The sequence below is a fragment of the Bactrocera dorsalis genome, chromosome 5 (assembly GCF_023373825.1).
Source record: "Bactrocera dorsalis isolate Fly_Bdor chromosome 5, ASM2337382v1, whole genome shotgun sequence".
In the NCBI taxonomy this organism is placed as follows: Eukaryota; Metazoa; Arthropoda; class Insecta; order Diptera; family Tephritidae; genus Bactrocera; species Bactrocera dorsalis.
In genome coordinates this window covers 25,837,670-25,863,194 of record NC_064307.1, presented here as the reverse complement: position 1 = coordinate 25,863,194, position 25,525 = coordinate 25,837,670, and the positions used below count along the sequence as shown (strand labels likewise).

General features: G+C 34.7%; 1 protein-coding gene across 1 annotated transcript; it reads left to right on the top strand.

Annotated features, from left to right (window-relative positions):
- The first annotated feature begins 683 nt into the window (after positions 1–683).
- Positions 684–19,565, top strand: LOC105225592 (acireductone dioxygenase). The gene is made up of 5 exons (XM_011204122.4): positions 684–892; positions 7,749–7,826; positions 15,460–15,587; positions 17,195–17,288; positions 19,357–19,565. Exons 1-5 carry the CDS (start codon positions 770–772, stop codon positions 19,495–19,497), a joined length of 564 nt encoding a protein of 187 aa, XP_011202424.2. The 5' UTR covers positions 684–769; the 3' UTR covers positions 19,498–19,565.
- The last annotated feature ends 5,960 nt before the right edge of the window (positions 19,566–25,525 follow it).

The following is a 25,525-nucleotide window of genomic DNA, read 5'->3' as shown; positions in this document are numbered from 1 at the left end:
GCACAGACCAGATTTCGAAGACAACCAATTTTGGACTGCATTCCCTGTGGAGCAATTAATACCTTCAGTGACTCTGTTTCGGTGAATGGCGTACTTGGAGTCCAAACATGTCCTGGATGACAACTTGCCCGATACTGGTCCGAACCCGACGAAGCAGCTCGATTCCTATCGTTATGTAATTTTGATGACAACTAACATATTACTCTCCCCCAAACAAAACTTAGATAATCGCTATAACAACAACAACAGTTTACAGCGATAACAGCAAGGACACCACGGTATAGTAGCGACCAAAATTATTTTTTTTAAGCGCTGCCGAAAACCGCCTATAAATAATGCCTCTAAAGCAAAGTAGTCCGTGTGTGAACACAGTCTGAGATCACTTATTAGAAAGTGGGAACACAAAATCTTTTTCATCTACTTATTTCTATATAATTTTTCCAATGTTTTGAAAAAGAGGGAGAATGCAAACAGTATGTGTTGCAATAAATGAACGTATGTCAACAAAAAGATTTAAAAAGCAAATTTGCTACATATGGATGCATACAAATGTTTTTGATTATGAAAATTATTATTTTTGCTTATCGCTTAATTATTCTCTCAACAATGCACATACATATCTGTACAAACATATTTAAATACATATGTATGTATGTAAGTATGTGCATACAAACATACATATCTATGTATTCCAAAACGTTTGTCATTGATAAAGGCAATGCTATTCTGATCTTTTGATCAGAGTATTTAGAAGTGCCGCGGTATCAAAATGGTGAAGGTGTGGTATATGGATAATAAAGAAAATGACCAACGTTTGGAGCATCATAAAAGCCCACCCGAATATTTGTCACTAGAAGATCTTCACCAGAAAACAGGCGTAGAACACTTCACTGTGAGTATTTTGTAAGCATTCATATCATATGACGAAGTTATTTAAATTGTCTGGTTTTACGTATTGTACGATAGTTATCGATACTTGTCCAACACGTCTGACGATTAGTGAGGATGTTAAAAATTTGTTAATACAACTAATAAGTAGCACACATATGAGAAAACAATAAAATATGGAATAGTCAGGTACTTCAAAATATTCGGAAATACAATATAACAATTAGTTTTGTACACATATAACACTTATCATGGCTGACTACGTTCATATGAGGACCTTTTTTGTCGCCCAAACCGTAATCGACTAAAATAAGTATACGCAAATACAACTCTGAACGCTATGTTTTCGCATCGTTATAACTTATAACTTTATGAGACTATGTGAAACCCCTAAAAATAATATGTTCGAAAATTTTAATTTTATTTTCTTTTTTTCTTGTAATGTGCAGGCATGTATATATGTATTGTTACGAATTTACTCTTGCTAGTTTACTTTGTTAGGTTCGTATCTCTGGATTGACAAATAAAATCAACACTGTTTAATTTAATTCAACAACTCTTTATTTCACAACTCGTCTACACTATAGCAGTTTACTCTTAGCACTGATTTATTACGTTGGCGCTGCCACGGCTTATATAGCCACGCACTTCTCGCTGATGCCGACGTGTCCTTCTAGAATATCGCGTCTGGAAATTACCAGAACATACGGCTATACGGCGCCAGACGCAAGCAGACAGTCGCGGCGCCAGACTCAGCAATTGTTTACCTAGACAAGCAGACAGTGCGGCGCCAGATGTCTATTGTTTCGACGAGCAGACAGCCGTGGCGCCAGATGTCTACAACAAGACAAATGCTATTCCATATACCTACAGCTATTGTTCATAATCAGGGATGCATATAGTAATACAAATATAACTTAATACTACTTTTGTAACACTGCCCTCCACTAAAGCCTAATCGTCCCGATTAGGCACAAATCCTCTTGAACCAAATGGGGCGAGTCTCTCCAAATGTACTACTTTCATTTTACATCGTGCTTTTCCATTTCTTTGTATGCGGTATACCACGTCATTAAGTCGTTTCATCACCATATAGGGTCCTTCCCAGGCTGTCTGCAGTTTCGGGGACAAGCCTTTCTTTCGAAGTGGATTGTACAACAGGACCAGATCACCTTGTTCAAAACCTTTTGAATTTGCCGCTTGATCGAACCGGTCCTTCATCTTATTGCTCATCAGATGCGTATGCTGTCTTACCATTAGATGCAATTCATTCATTTCTTCCTTTAAGGCAGAACAATAATCTCCATCATTTCTTACAGCTGTAGGATTCGTTCCAAACTTAAGATCAGCAGGGAGTCGCAGATCAGATCCGAAAATAATCTTTGCCGGCGTGTAACCAGTTGTCTCGTGCTTCGCTGAACGATACGCCAGCAGGAACATCTGGATGCGCTTGTCCCAATTCCGTTGGTCTTTATCAACGATTTTCCGCAGATGTTCTTCGAGCGTTCGGTTGAATCTCTCTACCATCCCATCTGATTGTGGGTGTAACGCTGTTGTCCGTGTCTTGTGGATGCCCAATAATGTACAGACTTCTTGGAAAATGGAAGATTCGAAATTTCTGCCTTGATCTGAGTGTAATTCGACGGGCACTCCGAACCTTGTTATCCAATTTTCTACAAACGCTTCGGCTACTGTCTTCGCTTCCTGGTTTGGTAAGGCATATACTTCTGGCCATTTACTGAAATAGTCCATGACAACCAGTAGATATTTGTTTCCGGCCGTACTGGTTGGGAACGGACCTGCAATATCCATTGCGACTCGTTCAAATGGTGATCCCACGTTGTACTGTTGTAGCCTACCGCGACTTTTGGCTTTAGGACCTTTAGCTGCCATGCACTCTACGCAATTACTTATCCATTCTGCTATGGAATCTCGACAACCGATCCAGTAGAACCGTTGTTTAATCTTCTCTATAGTTTTTGTTATTCCAAGGTGCCCTCCACTAGGTCCATTGTGATATTCTTCCAATACTTTTGGGATCATGGACTTCGGTACTATGATCAGCAGACGAGAATGTTTGCCATCTTCGCTTTCCCAGGTACGATGAAGGTATCCATTAACGAGGTTTATGCTGTTCCATTGGGCCCAATATGCTTTTGCAGTTGGACTCTCGCTACTTATTTGTTCCTTTGGTGGTCGTACCCCATTTTCTTTGGCCATTACCAGCTTTGCAAGATCAGGGTCCTCCAGCTGATTGATTCTGATGCGATGAGGAGTCCAATCATCTTCAGGTTCTATATTCAGTAATCGCACGTCGATTATACCTTCTTTTCCTTCTGATTTGGAGCAATGTTTACATTCCAGTGGACAAGGGCGACGTGATAATGCATCCGCATTTTTGTGGTGAATCCTCTTTCGGTGTTCTGTTGGTTGTTTCCATTTTGATGGGTTTACTTTTATCTTGCAATTTCGGGCAAAGTGACCCGCTTTTCTACAGTTGAAACATCTGCCTGTTGTATTTACTCGCTGTGCAGCAATTGTCTTCAGAGTCTTCAATATTTCTTCCATCAGCGCCGGTTGTTCCATTTCAACCCTTTGTACTTTGGGTGCTGGTTTACTTAGTAGGGAAGCTGTTTCCTGTGTGAGGGCGTGCGAAACCGTTTCAGCAAACGTTCTTTTTGGCATTGCATATGTGGCGCGTTTGGTGTCCACATCACGAATTCCATTTATGAAACATTGAATTTTTACCCTCTCAATGTAATCCACAGGTGCATCTGCATTTGCCAAATGAGCCAGTCGTTCTATTTCAGTTGCGAACTCTTGCAATGACTCGTTCATCTTCTGACCCCTATTTTGCAGTTCGATCTGGTATATTTGTTTCCGGTGCTCACTACCATATCGTCTTTCTATCGCACTCATCAATGCCTCATAGTTGTCCCGTTCACAGTCTGGAATAGTCTGAAGGATTTCTGCTGCCGGTCCTTTCAATGATACAAACAAGGACGCCACTTTGTCCGCTGCATTCCAGTTATTGGCCATTGCTGTCTTTTCAAACTGAAGTTTGAAAATTTGAAATGGAATACTTCCATCGAATGTGGGTGCCTTCAATCTTGGATTATTTGTTGATGGTGCAGGGCCATGCAGTTGCAGTTCTCGCATACGATTACTCAGTTGAAGAAATTCTGATCTTAAATTTTCTTCGTCATTTTTTATTGTGCTTAATTCGTCTTCAAATTTTGAAAATTTCTCTTGCACTTGTGTATTATTTTCTGTAATCTGTTGTACCAAACGCTTTTCTAACTGCGTATTATTTTCAGTCATTTGTTGTGTAAGGCAAGACTTTAACTGCGATGTATTTTCAGCTATTTGCTGTGCCAGACGATTTTCTGTTTGCACTGCATTTTCTGCCATTTGCTTAATAGCCACTAACAACGTGTTCATGTCTACACTTGATGATGTTCGTTGTTCTTCTACTTTCTCTTCTACCTTTGTAGAAGTTTCTGGCCCAACAAATTCGAACTCGTCCACATTAATTCCATCCGCTTCCATTGCTTCACGTAATCGTGCCTGCAGATCCGCCTTTTGCCCGCTTATCGGCAAATTACGCTCCTCCAGTTCCTTTTTTAATTGCTGAATTCTCAATTCTCCGAATTTAACCATCTTGAATTTGGATTATTTGACAATCCCACTTCTGACACCAATTGTTACGAATTTACTCTTGCTAGTTTACTTTGTTAGGTTCGTATCTCTGGATTGACAAATAAAATCAACACTGTTTAATTTAATTCAACAACTCTTTATTTCACAACTCGTCTACACTATAGCAGTTTACTCTTAGCACTGATTTATTACGTTGGCGCTGCCACGGCTTATATAGCCACGCACTTCTCGCTGATGCCGACGTGTCCTTCTAGAATATCGCGTCTGGAAATTACCAGAACATACGGCTATACGGCGCCAGACGCAAGCAGACAGTCGCGGCGCCAGACTCAGCAATTGTTTACCTAGACAAGCAGACAGTGCGGCGCCAGATGTCTATTGTTTCGACGAGCAGACAGCCGTGGCGCCAGATGTCTACAACAAGACAAATGCTATTCCATATACCTACAGCTATTGTTCATAATCAGGGATGCATATAGTAATACAAATATAACTTAATACTACTTTTGTAACAGTATGTAAATATTTATAACATAATTGTTTTAGAAAAAGGTTAGTAAAAGTAAAAAGAACCTAATCAAAAATATTGTTGTGCACCGAGCACAGGAATCGTACAAGATTTTTGAAGATGTAGAAGATGTGTATTCAGTCCGAATTTAATGGCTTTATACTTATCTTTATTTCTAATTCCAACCACTTAACGCTTTACTACTCATTATTCAAGCTAACTACTTCTTACTCATATTTCATTTGTTCCTTCCAATGCAGGTAAGGATAAAGGGATGTCCAACTTATTCCAGTATGAGAGCGCCCCAAAATTAGCGTTTTTTAAAACATTTTCATTATTATGGCCAGATTGAACAAAATAATTACTTTTGGGCACTTAGATTTAGAGAATCAACATTTATAACGATTAAAAATTACTATATAGACAACTATTTAAATATTTTTATGGTACGTTAAAACAATTGACGTTTGACCTTTCAATACCCAATAAAAGGATTTAAGCTTGTTAGCTCTCAATCAATAAATATTTTTCATATCATTTTCCGTGAAAAATGAATACTATGATGCTTTACACCATAGAACGTTTCATCAAATACATTTAAATTTCACAAATTTATTTAAGTTTCATTGTTATACATTTTTTATTAGTGGTCTTGAACGATGTAACAAATCCCACTGTTTACATATTTCTTTTGGTAAGATTTCAATGTAGCCATCCCTCTTTTCCAATTGCTAATCGTCAAAACCTCTTGAACTTTGACAGTTGATCGGGTTCAGGAGGTTTTGTTGTTTAGCAATTGCTCTCTCACTTTCAATGGGAGATGAGTTGGGCATCTGTTTATCTGTGACGGACTCTGACTAGAACTGTGTCAGCTAAACAATGTGGTAGCCATTATATAGTAGATATTTAAAAAAAACTTTGCCAGCCAAAGTCTGGTTGATTCTGGCAATTTATGGTACATTCGTTTGATCGTTCCGTTTTGCGGTACCAATTATATAGAATTTATTTCTCTTATCTGGTCTCTACCCAGTTTTCGGCACATCTGAATTAAAACTGTCTTGGCATTCTTGTGTTGATCACAAAGTAATTGCATTGAAACAACGAATCTCATTTCCCTCATGTTCGCTACTGGTTCAGCCTCTTAATTAGGAACTGGCAATTTGCTGAAATGCTCTTTGACTACCGAAAATGCCTGTTGTTCATTTTATTGGTGGGAAATGGACCATCCACATCCACGCCAATTCGCTCAAATGGCGCCATGACGCCTGGATCCTTTAGCTACAACGCACTCATCACATTTGGCAATCCTTTCCAAAAACTGCTCAACTTTCGCTTTAAATTCTCTGAGGGTTTTGTGCGTTGACAACCGTGTTTCTGACTAAGAGGACAATTGAAACTTCTTTTATACATTTCTAAATTCACTCAGCTTGTTTAAAAATCATAAGATTTTGGTTGAATGCTTTTGCTAAAACTCTTAAACAGTCGTTCACATATGAATATGCTAGAAGACTGGTTGATCTCTTCTTTAACAGGGAGTCTGATTATAAGATTGTAGTAAGGCAATAACCTTCCCGGAGTTTATCGAAGGCATGAAAATGGATGATTAACATCTCGTAAAAACAAGGTTACAAGAAATTGAAAATTACTTTAAGCTTATGATGAAAACTCCTGAAACTAAACGAGGCAAGCAACAATTTGGAATCAGTCAAAATATAATTAAGGAGTAATAACAATTAAATATTCCCAGGGACTTTGTGAGTATAATTAAATTTTCAATTGAAAATATGCTTATCTTCCACTATTAAGTCAAAATAAAGTGAAAAGAAATATTTTCAATTAAAAAAATTACTATACATATGTTTGGGACATAAAAAGGTAAGTTTACACCAAATTTTGTAAATTTTTTTTTGTTAAAGATAAAAATAATACTGGGATATCTTAATTTTCCTCATACATTTTGAGATTAATTGAAAAAGGTGTTGACACAAGAGTTGTAGCTTTTTTCATTACCTACAACTTTAGCCTAATAACTTCTATAAAACTCATTGTTTCAATGAAAGAGCTTGAGTGCGCCTTGCTAACCAAACAGGGTCGGATGTTTTAGAGTTGTTACAATTCAAAATAGCATGGTCGAAAGATTTGAAGATCACTTTCAATTTCATACATCATATATTCTTATCTTGCTTTAAATCTTTGAATTTGTCATAATATAATAATAAATAATACTAGAAATACTAATATTTTTAGTTAGTATTAAAAACGGTAGGAAACGAATAATTTTTTTATTTTTCGAAAGAAAGAGAATAACCCATGGTTTGTTTTTACTAAAACTGTTTGGGGATTGTTAAAGTTATCAACCGACAGTCAAAACATTGTTTTTTTGTTACGGAGAATTTGGCCTTTAGTGAATAATCCAAATTATAAGATGCCGCAAGTTGTCACGTCAGGTCGAGCACTGGAGTTGATGACATATGTATGTATGTTCGAAAGTAAACAACTATCTTTTTCGAACTTTTTCGCCTCTTTTTTTAGTTAACCTCCTTTTACATGATATCAATGACAATAATATTTACTATTAAGTAGTAGGTATATTCACTTTAAATTATCAAAATTTATTATTAGAACGTTTATTGTAAAGAATAGTTTTAATTTACATAGAATGCTTATTTACGAATTATTTAATTTCTTTCAGATAAATGCGGACAATTATGAAGACGATGAATTGCTGACTGCTATTCGTAAAGATCGGAACTACTCATATGAAGATGAAGTAAATATGAATTGAATTTAGCAATATACATATAAGTATGTTATTTATAATTTTATCTAAAAGTCTCATCATCCTGCTCTTTTTGGCGTCTCTGTTGTTGTTGTGGTGACAGAAAACATTGCTAAATTAATTTCGATGAATTGTGCCGATTTGACATTTGATATAAAAATGTTTGAATAGGGGCACGGTCAAAATAGATATTCGAATGTATATATCTCTTAACTATTAAGCGTATGCTACACAGATTCAGGAAACCATTTATTTCTAGCATTTGGATTTAATATTTCGAATTATTGGAAATCGGAAAAAAACAAAAAAGGGCGTGTCATCGCCCACTTATTACAATATCATAGCTTGGCAACTACTTGACTGATAATAATGTCTGGTGCTAAAAAGGAATAAAATGTATTAAATTTTTCAGTTGCTACTGATATCTTATGTAATAATTCTGCTTTGATGTAGAATTTCTAACTACTTTGAAACTTTTGTGTGATCTGATTCCATGATAGAATTAAATGTAAACAAGAAAAAATATACATACATATGTATATCTTAATTTGAATTTCATTTATACCAGTTTTTATACTTTCGATTAGCGGAATATTGTGGGCATACCAATTATCTGATTTCGCTCAACTATAATACTAATATAGTGCCAAGAAACACGCTTACCAAGTTCTTAGATATCTTAATTTTTAGTTAGACAGTCAGTCCGGTATTCAATTCTTCTTGTTATATACGTACGTATATAGTAATGTATACATACATACATACATACATACCTACATACATACACACATCCATACATACACACATACTTACATACATACATACACACATACAAATTATGTATGATGCTACAACAACATTATATATAAGAGTATTAAGAGAACTTATCGTAACAGCATAATATTGAGTAATAAGAGAAATTAGAATAAGCTCTATGTTATTTATGCTTAGTGATAATATAAGAAAATAAAGAAAATCAAAAACTTATCGTAACAGCATAATATTGAGTAATAAGAGAAATTAGAATAAGCTCTATGTTATTTATGCTTAGTGATAATATAAGAAAATAAAGAAAATCAGTTCTGAATGTGACACTGAAGATTGTGTTTCATTAAAGAATATTAATGGCGACGAGGATTAAAACTTAAACAAAATTTAAGAAGATTTAAATATTGTTTACTCTGTGCACCTAAAAATTGAAAAATTGGTGAATTATACTAACTTCAAAGGCTTAAAAGTTATTAGGAAATACGGAACAATAAATGTGAAAAACGTCAAGCTAAATATAATAAGTAGCAGCATCAAATTATAAATTGGGTGAAATTTGTGAAAAGTGCGTTTGTAATAACGGCCTTTAATCAGGTCAATGAACTTGAATAAGGTGTTTAAAACTGTGTAACAAATCAGTTAAAAATAACTGAGTTTGAACATGACCTCTATGAAGGTTAAATACTGTCTGCTTAAAACTGCAACATATTAGTGATTTTTCTTAGTGCAAATTCAATTGTGACCTCTACGAAGGTTAGAGACTTAGTTCTTACAAAAACAAAAACTCAGAAGTGCAAAAACAATTTCGACCTCTACGAAGGTTAGAGACTAGTTTAATATGAAAACAAAAAAAAATTCAGTGATTCCTCTGAAATACAATAACAATTGCGACCTCTACGAAGGTTAGAGAAAAACTTCTTGCAAAAACAAAAATTCAGTGATTACTCTGAAGTGCAAAAACAATCGGGAACTCTTCGAAAGTTAAAGCATACCGACTTATAAAACAAAAACTACTTACATATATTTGGAATACATAAATACAAAAGCAATTAAATAATACCAATAACAAATTACGGATTCTCTCAAATAAAAATGCAATTGTGACCTCCACAAAGGACATCGAATTCAACAACACAGCACTTGTAACAACGCAACGAACGAGAGCGAGAAGTAAATTCAAAGAACATCAGAAGAAACAACAATTTCAGTAATAACAATAAGTACACCGGCACAAATAGTAGAGTCGACAATCAAATTGCAACGGGAGCAATAAGCTTAGCAGTTACAACACAAAACAACAAGAAGAAACGTACATAGGTAATTGTACGCCAAAAATTACATATGAATGTTTTGTGCTAACCTACATATGTATGTTATCACTGCGCTATTATATATTGTTTGACTAGCCATTTATCTACATACTTATATATATTTATTGCTTATTCTTACATTTACTTTTAATAATAGTACATAACCTTTTCTTTACGTTATTATTTTAAAACAAATACACTTTTAATAATGGACGCCTTAGAAGTGAGCAAATTTAACCTTATTTTAAGTTGTATTAAAAATATTGAAAGCTTTGATGGCAATGATCAGAATCAACTGCCAGATTTTATAAGTCAAGTTGAAAACATCATACCATCAATTTTGGAATTTGACAATACTAACCGATGTATACTTTTTGGATATGTTAAAAACAAATGCGTTGGCAAAACCAGAGAAGCAATTCATAGATACACTAACGTAACAACTTGGGACATTTTAAAAGACATACTTACAAAGAACTTCGGTGAAAAACTTAGTAGTAATGATTTAATGGACAATCTTAAAACCTGTAGACTACAAGGAACTATAGAAAATTATTATTTTCAAATTAACAAACTTGCAAATAGAATCCATAACAGAAATTTGACTCATGGCGATAACACTTACACAACAAGTGAGATAAACCGAATTTCACTTAAAACATTTAGGGACCATTTACCAGAACCCACTCGCACGATGATATTCGCTAGAAACCCTACGACCTTAGAAGATGCATTTCAAATAATATTAGATGCTAGGCACCAAAGTTACACTCAATTTGGACCAGCAAAACAAGGCTATTTGAGTACAAATACTACAAGAACTGACTTTAGTAATAACTATAGAAACCCTAATAAACCTATAAAAATATTAGCTCCAAGCTATAACAGACAGTACATTAATAAATATGATGAAAGCCATAATACAGATAATGACAACAATTACAATAATCACAACTTTGTGAACAATTATACACCTTTACGCCAAAACCAACGATTTCCCACTGATAATTTGGATCAGTATTATGATAATAACCCTGGTAGCTCAAGATTCACAGGACAAACAAGGCGATCAAATTACTCACAAGCCCCAAATACAAACATACCAAAATATACTCCAAACAATAATCTGTATCAAACTAGGCAGTCTAATTTAATAAATCATAATAAAAGTTTGAACAGTTCTAATCAACAAGTGGTACCAATGGAAATTGGAAATTCCAATGTAAATTTTCCTATCGTGGGCGAGGAAACCTTCCTTACATAATAATTAATAACCCCATAAAAAAACTAAAATTCATAATCGATACTGGCGCAGAGTTCAGTATAATTAACCCTGATATTTGCCATCCAAGATTGAAGCGAAATGTAAATGTAATAGCAAAAGCTTTAGGTACAAAAATATTGATAACAAAACTTTGTTCATTTCCGATATTTAAAGAATTCAATTTCAACAATTATTTCTGTGAGTTTTTAGAATATGCTTTTAACAAAAATTTCGATGGATTAATAGGAAATAATATTTTGAAAGACTTAAATTGCGTCATTGATTTGAATAACAGACAATTAATAACAAAAAATGCTGTTATGACTTTATATTTATCTGAAGAAGAAGAATCTTATAACGAAATGTCTTATAAGGAAAACTACTTTGAATTCTTTAATTCCGAAATCGAAAATTATAATATTACAAAAGTTATTAAATTAAACCATCTGGCAGATTATGAAAAAGAGAAGTTAGTGAAAATATTAAGAAAATATAAACATGTTTTTTATGACAAAAATACTAAATTAACATTTACAAATGAAATAAAGCATAGAATTATAACAAAACATGATATGCCAATATATTCAAAATTGTATAGATACCCTGAGATACATAAGGAAGAGATAAATAATCAAATTGAAAACATGTTAGAACAAAATATTATTAGACATTCTCATAGTCCATATAATAGTCCTATATGGATCGTACCAAAAAAATTAGACTCGTCGAATAAACAAAAATGGCGCATTGTAATTGATTATAGGAAGTTAAATGATGTCACTGTCGAAGATAGATTCCCTATACCAAATATTGACGATATATTCGATAAGCTAGGTAGATGCCAATATTTCACGACTCTGGACTTGGCCAAGGGTTTTCACCAAATAGAATTGCATCCAGATGACATTCCAAAGACTGCATTTTCAACAACTACTGGGCATTACGAATTTTTACGTATGCCGTTTGGGCTTCGTAATGCACCAGCTACGTTTCAACGACTGATTAACAATGTATTGAAAGAATACATTGGTTCAATCTGTTTAGTGTACTTAGACGACATTCTAATTTTTTCGACAAGTATTGAAGAGCATTTAGAAGCGATTAATAAAGTATTAAAGCGTTTGAGTGAAGCCAATCTAAAACTTCAAGTTGATAAATGCACATTCCTTGTAAAAGAAACTGAGTTTTTAGGTCACGTTATCACTCCCAATGGCATCAAACCCAATCCGGAAAAGATAAAAGCTATTCAAAAGATTTTATTACCTAAAACTCAAAAAGAAATTAAATCATTTTTGGGCATAACAGGCTACTATAGGCGCTTTATTAATGATTATTCTAGAATAGCGCACCATTTGATTAAATATCTGAAAAAAGGCGCAAAAATTAACATACATGATAAAGACTATAAAGCGGCATTTGAAAAATTAAAGGTACTGATACAAAATGACCCTATACTGGTGCATCCAGATTTTAATAAAACGTTTACGCTTGTTACCGATGCAAGCAATTTTGCATTAGGAGCAGTACTGACGCAAGGAAATAAAGTTATTTCTTTTGCCAGTCGAACTCTAAATGGACACGAAAAAAACTACAGCACAATAGAAAAGGAGTTGCTGGCCATCGTGTGGGCCACGAAATATTTCCGACCATACATTTTTGGCCGTAGATTTATTATTAAGACAGATCATCGTCCCCTTGTTTGGCTCAACAGTATAAAAGAACCGAATGCGAAAATCCAAAGATGGAAAATTAAGCTAAACGAGTTCGATTTTGAAGTTAACTATATAAAAGGAAAAGAAAACGTAGTAGCTGATGGACTTAGTAGATTAAGTTATGAGCCAGCTGATAGTGAAATAGAGCTGAACCTAAATGAAATTTTTGAGGAAGATGTCAATACAGTACATAGCGCAGAAAGCGATGATACTGATTACATTAAAATAACTGAAAAACCAATTAATATGTTTAAAATTCAAATAGTCATCCAAAAGTCCAATGTCGATTCTGTAAAAACTCAAATATTATTCAAAAACAAAGTTCGTTATAACGTAAAGGTAGCAGATAAAAATAGTATTTTAAATTTCATGAGAGAGAAACTACCTGTAAAAGGACTTGCAGTAGTTTTTTGTCCAAATATTGAGTTATACCTCGAGTTTCAATCTAACTTCATTAAATATTTTGTGAAAAATAAAAATCTTAAAATATTAAAATCAAACATGCTTATACAGGATATAACCGACAGAGAACAGCTTTTGCAATTAATAGAGAAAATTCATTATAAAAATAATCACAGAGGGATAAATGAGGTTTTTGAGGAGTTAAAAAATGATTATTTTTACCCAAAATTACAAAAGGAGATACAAAATTACATTAACAATTGCAATATTTGCAAACTTGCAAAATTTGATAGAAATCCAATAAAACACAATATATCAATAACACCTACCCCAAATAAACACAATGAAATCGTTCATGTAGATATATGGTTTCCACAGCGTGGCATGATGTATCTGACAAGCATAGACAAGCTAACGAAATATGCAACTGCCCACTATCTGGAAGATAGGACGTGGGTATCAATACTCAAAGCTCTTAAGCAAAGGATTCAATATTTAGGAAAACCAAATCTGCTTATATTTGATAACGAAATCGACACTGCTACAATTAGAGAATTTTTAAAGAATCAAGACATAAAATTTCACACAACAACAGCTTATTTAAAAACAGGAAATGCAGATGTGGAAAGACTGCATGGTACTCTCAATGAGCATATTAGACTCTTTAATGCTGATCCAGATAATAAAGACGATATTTCCGAAAAGGTTTATAAAGCTATAATATCATACAATAATACTATTCATTCTACTACTAAAACACGACCGATCGATCTTATAAATAACTTAGTTTCACACGAAGAATTAGCTAAACTTTCCCAAATAATACACACAAGAAAGTCTGAAAGAATACGTATGTTAAATCAGAAAACCAATAGAGTTGCAACGGAAGGTTTTGCCAATGACGTTGTAAAAAATAATAGAGTAAGTAAATCAATGCCTAAGTATAAAAAAATTACAAATTATACACAGGAGGGAAACTATTTATTGTCTAAGGATAATAAATTTAAAAAAATATATAAAACTCAAGTTAAAAGAAAGAATAATTGTTAACATAAAATTTTATTTACATTTTGAATTACCAGGTACTGTTAATTCTAGTGGTGGAGGAGTAATGTATACATACATACATACATACATACCTACATACATACACACATCCATACATACACACATACTTACATACATACATACACACATACAAATTATGTATGATGCTACAACAACATTATATATAAGAGTATTAAGAGAACTTATCGTAACAGCATAATATTGAGTAATAAGAGAAATTAGAATAAGCTCTATGTTATTTATGCTTAGTGATAATATAAGAAAATAAAGAAAATCAGTTCTGAATGTGACACTGAAGATTGTGTTTCATTAAAGAATATTAATATATAGTATAAGCTCTAGTAGCTTTTTATAAGCGCTACCAAAAATAAATTCATTAATTTTTCACTAAATTGTTTTGTTTGATAACTTGTTGGCATTTTGATGGTATAAGGACCCGCCGGCTTACCCCATTTCGATCACGATCGTTTTCGCATAACGTTGTCATAAGTGACTAATTTTTCAACACCAGTAACCATCAGCTTCAAAAATGGTTCATCAGCAATTCGCAGTTGGAACTCGAAATACAGATTATTAAAGCCATCTAGAAAAATAATGGATTTCTTTTTATTAGATCTTATACATATGTATGTATGTATATTGTGCAAATATATGGTATATATAATTTTTTTTATCTATCACCGTTAGTTTTGAGTTTTACAAACAACAGCTGGGTGAACAAAACAGTAATACTTACTCTTTAAATATTGTTTCGAAAGAATAATTAACAAATTATTGTAAAAAACACATACCCTGTTTTTCATTTGCGAAGTCGTTAGATCATTGACCTTACCCATTTTTAAACAATTCTTTCTTTGGGAATTTGTTTGTCAATCCCTCTTCAGATACCAATTGCATCAAAGACAATAAAATCATCATTGACGTCGGAGGAAGAAACAAGACCATCCTTAGAATCTTTGTTTATTCGACTAATTCGCTTATGCAATAAAACTGATGTACTCGTATATTTTATTCAAAAGCAATCATATTATTTTAATAAGTAATTTAAAATTAATAAAAGGAAATTTTTGTTAATATATTTTTTTTTGAATTGTATACAGATAACTTGCTCCAAATCGTGTTTGCCAGACTTCGAAAATAAGCTGAAGTCGTTCTACACCGAGCATTTACATACGGATGAAGAAATTCGACTGGTTTTGGATGGTTCTGGATATTTCGATGTCAGAGAGTAAGTACACAGCATAATTCACATTGCACTTCCACAAGAGATTGCAAGACAAACATTATTATTAACCTTCAGAAATGTTTGAGGAATCTTCTGTGAATATTTGAGGACATTTGGATTTACTTATTTCCACTAAAAACAGCCACTGCTTCGTCATAAAATCTTACGTCCCTTGATTCTACTTACTCTAACTGTCTGCCAGGAGCTTATTAAGTGCTCTTTCGCGAAAGCATCATACGCTTGCCTTTAACCCTTTTTAGTTTTGCGTATCTAGTATTTTTGGCCGCCCTGGACGGGACGAAAAACAAAAACACCGGTATGTTTGTGATTTTTTTTTACTCTTTGAATGGAAACATGTGTTCTTCCAATAATTCGACCGATTTCAGGGTATGTTTTTCCTTCTTCGAGAAGTTTAACACTATATACGAGTATACCAGACCAGTCCAAATGACTGTTTTCGGTATTTCAATTTAAAATTCCTACTACGTCTAATATTTTTTTTCGTAATGATATCATAATTTTTCTAGCTATAACTAAAGAATTAATTTTATAAAGTTTATATTACTGTACATATGTATACTGTATTTAAAAGTAAATAAAGACTGGAAACCCCATTAAACGCTTCCTTTTTAAGAGCAGTCAATTTAACTGGTTTGGTATAAATAAGTATACTTTAATCGTTGGTATATCTAGTGTTAATCATTATTTCATTTTCAAAGGGACTTTTATCTTAGGCGATATTCGATATTTTTAAATTTAATAAGAAACTGAATTGAAAACAATATTTTGATTTTCCTTCTTTTACGAAAGCAAGTAAAATTATAAATTTCTTACATCTTTACATTTGTTTAGAGATTCCGCGTCGGTGTTAACGCTAGGCGCTGAAAAACCAGCCGCCAGTGCTTTTATTTAAGTACGCCAGTGAGGCGTAAAGTAAATCAAATTAATACAAAAGAATTTATATGCAAAACAAATTACTTTATAAATAATACTTACATCCATTTGTACAACCGTTAAACATCATCATTTTCTGAAAAATTTTCTAGTAGTACATATACGAGTATATAAATGATTAACGGAAATTGCCTGTGAGCTTATGGGTAAATTACAAGTTTTCCCATAGGCGCAAATTGCGGTGGGTCGGAGGGTAACGACAGGTAACACACATCCAAGGGGTAAAATCGGATCAAAAATTCTCCTAGCCCCATATACATACCTTATAAAGGATTTTCGAACCTCAGGTTGATTTTATACCGTTTATATCGGTGAATATGTGAATTATTTTTTTATTTCTGCCAGTTCCAATCACTATCAATTTAAACAAATTAACATAGAATTTACTATTATTTCGGCCACCAGTGTATATACATACATACATAAATATGTATATGGTAAATAGTTAGAAGCGGCTGTATTTCCTCTGCAAAAATCTCCATTACTTTTCGAAGTCTCATGTACTCAATGCAGAGCAACAATTGTTCAGGTTACAAAAAGAATACTAGCTATGGAGTATGAAAAGAAGACATGTTCTTTACTATATTAGATAAAGTATGTATTATATACATACGAATATATACTGTACGTCCATTTAATTTAATTTTATTTTTTAGTGCAAAAGATGATTGGATTCGAATCGCTGTTAGTAAGGGAGACTTAATAATCATACCAGCCGGCATATATCATCGATTTACCTTGGACATAGAGGTAATAACAACTTTTATAATTAATATAATTTGATTTTTTTTCGTTTTTAATCCCTATTTTAGAAAATAGATCAAGCCTTTTATAATAGAGAATAATTTTTATAGATTACTGATTACTGCAAAAGATTACTGTAACATTGTATTACGATTTTCGACTTTATTTTGAAATTTATTGAAAGGTAAAACATTTTCATAAGCATTTAATCAACTGTCACATGACATGACAATTACCTTTACTCAGTTGAATTTAAGTTAAAGCAATTCGACTTCAGAATAATTAAATTCTTTTTTTAAGTTAGAAACGCACGTAATTCTTACTAAAAATACTAATATCATAAATACCGCATGAATTTGTTAGTAGCCCTTTTTCTAAATCATTTTTTTTGTATATTTGTAATGAAGATATAATTAAAAAACATACCCTATAAAGAATTAGATTGGAGGTAGCGAGCCCCAATCCCGGCCTCGCGTTATACACATCACTTAGTCAGTTTTAAACGCCGTCCCACCTGGGTGGGTGAGGTTCAAGTTGCCTTTCATCGAAGTCATCTAACGGTAAGCGCAGGCAGACCATGCGCACAAGATGGTAAGCGTCATGTGGGGACTAATTAAATGATAGACATACAATTTGGTATGTGGGTGTCGATTCTGCATAAGTAGGATATTAATTTACCACAGTATCCGTATCAAAGTTGCGCAAGGGTGACTTTAGATTCTCGGGCCAACTTGAGCTTTTTGTCTGCTATGTACTACTGTGATCAAATTGAAAGGTGAATTTTTAATTTATATTTCGCGCCTTTTTCGAATCGGTATTTTTTTTCTGTTAGTTGGTAGTACTGTGACATCTATACTAAATCACGTCGAAATATTCATTAGTATTTGAGATACGCGTCGTTTTGTGAGGCTCTAAAAGTTAATTTTTCAACTTTTACTATGTCTGAATTTATTGAACAAAGAAGTGCGATAATTCACCATCTCATACTACATTGGTTATTTGTGATCATTTCGCCACATTTTAACTAATATCGTGATGCAACCACCGCATTCGCCTGATTTATCTTCGTGCAACTTTTGGCCATTCAGCAAATTCACATGACCACTCCGAGGACACCGTTTTGACTCAATTGAGGATATAAAAGCTGAATCGAAGAAGACTCTGATGGCCATCACGACGGAGGATTTTTCCAAGTGCTATGATGACTGGAAAATTCGTTGGCATAGGTGTATTGCTGAAATTCCACGAATGCAGTATTTCCACACTTGCATCATCAGTAACTTGCGGATTTTGTTGTGTCTGTACTGTGGATTCAGAGGGAGTCGGAGGATCGCCGATCGCTCAGATAGTTCATGGTCCACCTTTTCAGCGCTGGAGGTAGCTTATTTGGTGCTTCTAGTGGCGTTATGTGAATGTGTTAAAGGCTTTTTGCAAGTCCAACGTTAGTAAAGTCGTCCTCTTACAGGGCGTTGATGGAGATTAATGCTACTAACTATCTAGGCGTTTACGACGTTAGATGCGTGGTGGTATTATACATTTTCCGGAAGCCATGTTGATGGTGAGCTAGACTTTGGTGGTGAGTAAATTATGGAAGTAACAAGGCCTCGATTGTCTTCACTACTAGGGAAATAATAATTATCGGATTATAATACTCCCTTTGTTGTCTGATTTCCCATGTTTCAGTAGATGGATCAGTATTACAACTTTCCGGGGTATTTGAAGAGTAGTCAGCGACGGGTTGAAGATCTTGGTTAGGTAACTCACCACCGTCAAGCCTAGATGCCATAGCATCAAGATGTTAATTCTGTCTAATGCAAGGATTACCACAGGATAGGTTATGATATTTATTTGTTAGAATGCATCATTTTGTGAATATTTCGAATTTAATTACGATTTAAAACTATGTTTACAATAGTTTAAAGAGGAGAATCAAACATCGTTAAAACTATAAGTTTTTTAAGTTTATGTATATATATATTCTTATTATGGAGAGCCTATATCCATTTTAGGGATGCTTTCTAAAATTTACCATCAAACTAAGATTTGAATATATGTCACTTATAATCTTTTGCAGAATTATATCAAGGCAAAACGATATTTTGTGGGTGAACCAATTTGGCTACCTTACAATCGACCATCTGATAATATGGAGTGTCGTCAAAAATATTTAAATCATCAAGCAAACGGATTTTTACCTATTACTAATTCTAAATAAATTGTTACATCACTATGTTTATATTAAATAAAATAAATCGTCTTTTCGGATAGACCTTCAGGCAGTAAGCTTGTGTATTAGCTAGATTGGTGACCTTAGACGAAACCTAAGGCAAGTATTTACTTTTTTTCAAAAACGAACAACACGGTAACAGTGGATAAAGTACCACCATCACGTAGATTGCACGACGACCAGCCAACTTACTATCATAGCCACATTGCTTATCCAACATTTTTGTCATCATAAATAAATCAAAAGTAATGTCCATTTTTATAATTAATCACCTTTTGTGAGCAATAAATAATTTAAAATGTTTTGATTTTTCGTGTAAAAATTCTCAGCTGTTTTCGAGCACAGCATCATGATCCTTTCCACAGTTAGTAATATCTTCTGTGATCATGTTTTTGTGTAGACTCTAAGAACGTTATTTTTGTATGTTTGGAACATTTTTATACTGATTTTATTTCAGCAATCCTAAATCGCCATATAAGAAAATTGGTTGGAGCATCTATTTATATAAAATAATTTAGCTTGGAAGCGATAGCAAGCGACGTCTCCTGATCAACTATTTCAAAGATTTAATTTATATAAAATGCAGATCTTCTTTCATTTTTGACCATGCTGGAGTATGGTATCTGCATTCATTTATGTAGAAAGGTAAATAACGTATTGTCTTATTAGTGAAGTCAATGTGGACGAATTTCATGATAATTCTAATGATTTCAATATCATCAGCATACGCCAGCAGATGTACACTCTTATAGAAGATGGTAGCTTCTGTGTTTAGTTCTGCAGCTCGAATTATTTTCTCCAGAAGTAGGTTGAAGAACTCGCACAAAAGCCTTATCAGGATAACTCTTGCCAACAGGTACTTCGGACTGAGTAGGCAATTGAGAAGCAAAGTCCTCTCTCGACGAACAAAAACCAAACTCTATAAGTCGCTCATAATTCCCGTCCTGCTATATGGTGCACAGGCTTGGACGATGTCAACAACAGATGAGTCGACGTTGCGAGTTTTCGAGAGAAAGGTTCTGCGAAAGATTTATGGTCCTTTGCAAGTTGGCCACGGCGAATATCGCATTCGATAGAACGAAGAGCTGTACGAGATATACGACGACATTGACATAGTTCAGCGAATTAAAAGACAACGGCTACGCTGGCTAGGTCATGTTGTACGGATGGATGAAAACACTCCAGCTCTGAAAGTATTCGACACAGTACCCGTCGCGGGAAGCAGAGGAAGAGGAAGACCTCCACTCCGTTGGAGGGACCAAGTGGAGAAGGACCTGGCTTCGCTTGGAATATCCAATTGGCGCCACGTAGCGAAGAGAAGAAACGACTGGCGCGATATTGTTGACTCGGCTATAATCGCGTAAGCGGTGTCTACGCCAGTAAAGAAGAAGAAGAAGAAGCAAAAAAATCGAGTGGCGGCACTAGGTATACGTCACAAACTGAGTGAGGCAGCCATTATACGCTATGAAAGAGCTGGATTAAAACATAGAGAATTCCAACAAAGCATTTCAGCAATGAAGTTCACAACAATGAAGCAGATGAGAGACGCCATCGAGGACTATTTCATTAATCGCGGAGGGCTAAGTGAGCCACAAGTATACCAACTAAGCAAGCGACAACAATAAGGGGAAATATGCTGAGTCAACGAAACAAGATGATGAATTTAAAGCACAAATGAAATGCTACAATTGCAACGCACCTGGACAACGTGCAACAAAGTTCATCCAAACGGAAGAAAAAGACGACAGTAGCGTTACGACGACTTGGTGCAACCAACCTTGACGAATGTTTCGAGAAATAAGTCTACATAAAAGCGCAACCATATACCGCATTCATCGACACCGGCAGCCAATGCAGTATCATTCGCAGATCAGTAGCCAAACGCATCGACGATAAAGCCGTAAAATGCTGTTTACAAGTAAAGGGCATTTGCGGAGGGGTGCGTACGTTCACGGAGGCTATTATCATAGACATCACCATCGACGGAATCAACATCAAGGCGCAAGCCTACATCGCTGATGACGAGTTACTAGAACAAGACGTTTTAATAGGTTAAGATGTTATCATCAATGCAAACATTACCCTGAAAGTTGAAAATGGTCGCACAATATTCGGAAGCAGACGCCGGTAATAATTGAAAGCAATTTTTCCAAATGTCCAATTTCAGCCATGAAGCAGAACGAAATAAGATGCAAGGTCTTCTGGCAAGCTATGCCGATGTTTCCTCCAGTGGGCTAAAAGATATTGCCAAAACTGACGTAGTTCAAGCTAACATCGAACTTGAGAGCAATCGTACCGTATTTCAAGAGCCTTACGAGTATCATATCCCAGAACCGAAGCGTGATATTGTCAACAAGATGATTGAAGAATTACGTGAGCGTGATATTATCACGAAATCGACATCCGAATACGCAAGTGCCGTGGTTTTAGTCAAAATTTATAAAATGACAAAGAAAGAAATTTTTCCAGTCCCGAATATTGAAGAACGGCTACATGAAACAAAACGTTTCCGATACTTTTCGTCACTCGATTTGAATAGTGGGTACTATCAGATCGAAATGACACCCGATAGTCGGAAATACACTGCTTTTATCACAACGGACGGCCTATTTGAGTTCAAACGCATGCCGTTTGGTTTGTGTTTAATAGACTTATGGCAGAAATCCAAAGACGAGTGTACACGAGTACGGGGTTTTACACATGTGAACATGTCACATGTTTTTACGGATGTTATTTTCCAAAGACCATAAATTCATATCGGGTGACTGGGCCGGTAGATGCATTAGATGTGAATAATTCCATATTAGCCAGGTCTGTACTATTGACAATTTGTGTTTAAGATCGTTGTCCTGATAATTGCAGAAAATTTGACATATCCCAAGTTTTTCGGCACTTTGGATTAAATTTCCTTTTAATTTCAACAAAGCCCAAATTTCCAACGCCGACTGCAGACCTACATGCCCATACTATAACACAGACCCCACCATGTTTAACAGTTGGCCTAATGTTTGAAGCTTATTGGTATTGGGTTTCCGCCATACGTCGACTCGTCAGCAAAAATTACAGTGTTCCAGAAGTTATAATCTCTAGTTTCCAGCTTCCTGATAAAGGCAACTCAGCTTAGTTATTATTATATTTTTTTGCTAATGAATTCGGGCCTATTTTTCTTATTTTAACTCGAAACTTGTGGATAAATACAAGCCGTAGATATTCAAATGGTTTGTAAAATGTGCTGTGAACATTTCAGACTTCTACGTCGATGCAGCGCTGCCAACCCCGCATTTTCGGCTTGTACCACTCACAGAAACACGTCCCGGGAAAATGTTTGTCCTGACTCTCCAGGTGCTCGTTCGTTAGCTAGGAACGCCCTCTACCGAATGCAGTCGGTGCGCACAGGCTCCAAAGTACAATTGCGGCGGAAGAAAATCAGTCCTATTACTTTTCGGAATTATTATTAAAGCGCTAGAATGTTATGTATAATTTCCCCTATTAATATTTTCAAAGAAATACTTATGTCCGAAATTCCCTAATCCATCAGAATGTATTGAATACCCGCTACATTTATGACGGGAATTTTCAACTCTTTTGGGAAGTATTAAAAGTCCGCAATTTTGTTACTATATATTTTTGTATTTGTTATAAAACATTCATGAATTATTTATGTACATTTCTTGTTTTAGATCAAAATGTTATTCGAATCAAATCCTTTGCGATTTAAAGAAATAAAATGAAAGCGTCTTAATATTTTATGTAAATTTAAAACTGTGACCTTTTTATTACAATTAATTAATTTATCATTATATTTAATACTTCTAAATTTTATAAAATATTTAAATTAACTATCCTATTTGTATCCTTATTCAGCATTTTTATAAATATTTCTATTGCGTAGCAGCGAACTGCAACGAACAAGAATAGATAGGGTGCCATCCGAGCACGGAAGGTCCTTTCGTCTTTCCTTGTTCGAACCAGAGAGAGCCGCAACGAGTATGATTAAGTCAGATCATTAAACTCGTGCCAAAAATGCAATAAAACCAACTCAGCTGATCACATACAAAATGTTGTAACAATGGTTGATCGCGTCAAGTACCAACCAGCGTCAACTGAATTGTTGCAACGCGAACAATCTCTTTTTCGGCAGTCACTATCGAGTAAACGATATGGTCACCTTCGGTTCAAATCAAATCATATCAGCGACGGTTGCTCCAATCGAACGGATTAATTACTCGAGTCACTGTTGACAGCCATAGCTTCGATGTCGTAGATAACTCCGTCTATTTTGGAACCAGTATTAACACAAACAACAATGTCAGCCTCGAAATCCAACTCAGAATACCTCTTGCCAACAGGTGCTACTTCGGACTAAGTATTAATTGAGAAGTAAATTTCTCTCTCGACGAACATAAACAAAACTCTATAAGTCAGGGTTATTCCCGTCCTGCTGTATAGTGCAGAGGCATGGACGATGACAATTCGGACCAAAAATATTCAGTTATCATTAAGCGGTAGCGATTCCCATTAACACTTACGTGCCGGTCTTGATCATCACGGAAGAAGTAAGGTACAATGATGCCGTCGGCCCATAAATAGTACCAAACCGTAATTTTTTCTGGATGCTATGGTGACTCATGGAGTACGCACGAATGTACTTTAACAGGATTCTTATCGAAAAACCCGCTCTTAAGGTTGAGGCCCCTGACTCAGAATTTCGATAGTAAGTTTTAATAATTTCAACTCGTTGTTGGATAGATATACGATTTCATGATGAAATGGCAAGACTTACTGAAGAACCTTATTGCTGTCCCTATCGGTCTACTTTTGTAGTGCCCTATTGAAAACCCCTATATAATTTTTCAAATTATTTTGATTGTTTGGTTTTTCCAAAAAATTCTTCTGCGCAGAATGCTTCCATTGAAATGAGTTTTAGGCGGCTCCACCAAATATATACATACATATTCGTAAGTTTGTGGTCTAGTAGAGAACTGCAACGAGCAATATATTTTTCGTCGGAAACTTTCAGAGATGGAGCATTTTCATCCATTCGGATTACATGATCTAGCCAGCGTAGCCTTAATTCGCTGAACTATGCCAATGTTGTTGTATAACTCGTACAGCTCATCGTTCCAGCGCATGCGATATCCGCCGTTGCCTATGCGCAAAGAACATAATTCTTCCGCAGAACTACATATTGTATGTATGTATGTATGTACATATATGCAGCTTCTAAGTACATACATATATGTACAAACATATCTGCGTATTTTTCAATTAACAGAAAGTTCTGGATATTTTTTACAACCATGATTTTTGACATCATTAGAAAGCCTGAATATATGTATATATTTTAGGCACAAAGATATACTGTCCTCTCTCATTTTCATTGGGATAACTCACATATTGGCGGATATTTGCGGTACAAAGTCTCCCGGAAAATCGAAAATTTTCCGCAATTGAATACAGTTGGAAAGTTACAGGAGTGAATAAACAAGGTCTCTAGAGCGCGAAGCCTACATACCTGAATTTTAGAAATCAAATTGTTTAAAGTGGCATCCACGATTTCTCAAAAACGGTTCCATTGATTGTTTAAAATTTTTATGCTTAACCTTTTTTTTTATAAAAAATCGCAAAAAAATCTTAAATTGGGGGTTTTTTTAAAAATTCCTAGTCCCGGAGACAACTGTCTTCTCACACACTTATTAACATGCAACTTGTCTACCGTTTGTTTATCTTTTTTCTTAATGCGTGCGTCTGGAGCGATAAATCTCGCAAATTAAGAAAAATAGTTTTACTTTAAAAATTTTATAATTACAGCCCAACATTTAATTAGTATACTATATACATATATAGTAAATGTTGGAAAAATCTGCGTTTTTTATTTCATCATAAAAATTTCCGAAAAAACCTTTCATACAGGGCTGACACAAGGGATGACCTCCTTAATTTATCAAGCTTTTTATTAATATTGGTTTGCGTGATCACCCACTATGGATGATCAGTTTATTCCTCTTAATTAAAG

What these genes read in the sequence shown, in the direction of transcription:
- LOC105225592 (XM_011204122.4), top strand. Translation starts at nt 770, where the DNA reads ATGGTGAAGGTGTGGTATATGGATAATAAAGAAAATGACCAACGTTTG. An exon ending in CAGGCGTAGAACACTTCACT is followed by an intron (nt 893 to 7,748) that starts GTGAGTATTTTG and finishes AATTTCTTTCAG; the next exon opens with ATAAATGCGGACAATTATGA. An exon ending in GATTTACCTTGGACATAGAG is followed by an intron (nt 17,289 to 19,356) that starts GTAATAACAACT and finishes AATCTTTTGCAG; the next exon opens with AATTATATCAAGGCAAAACG.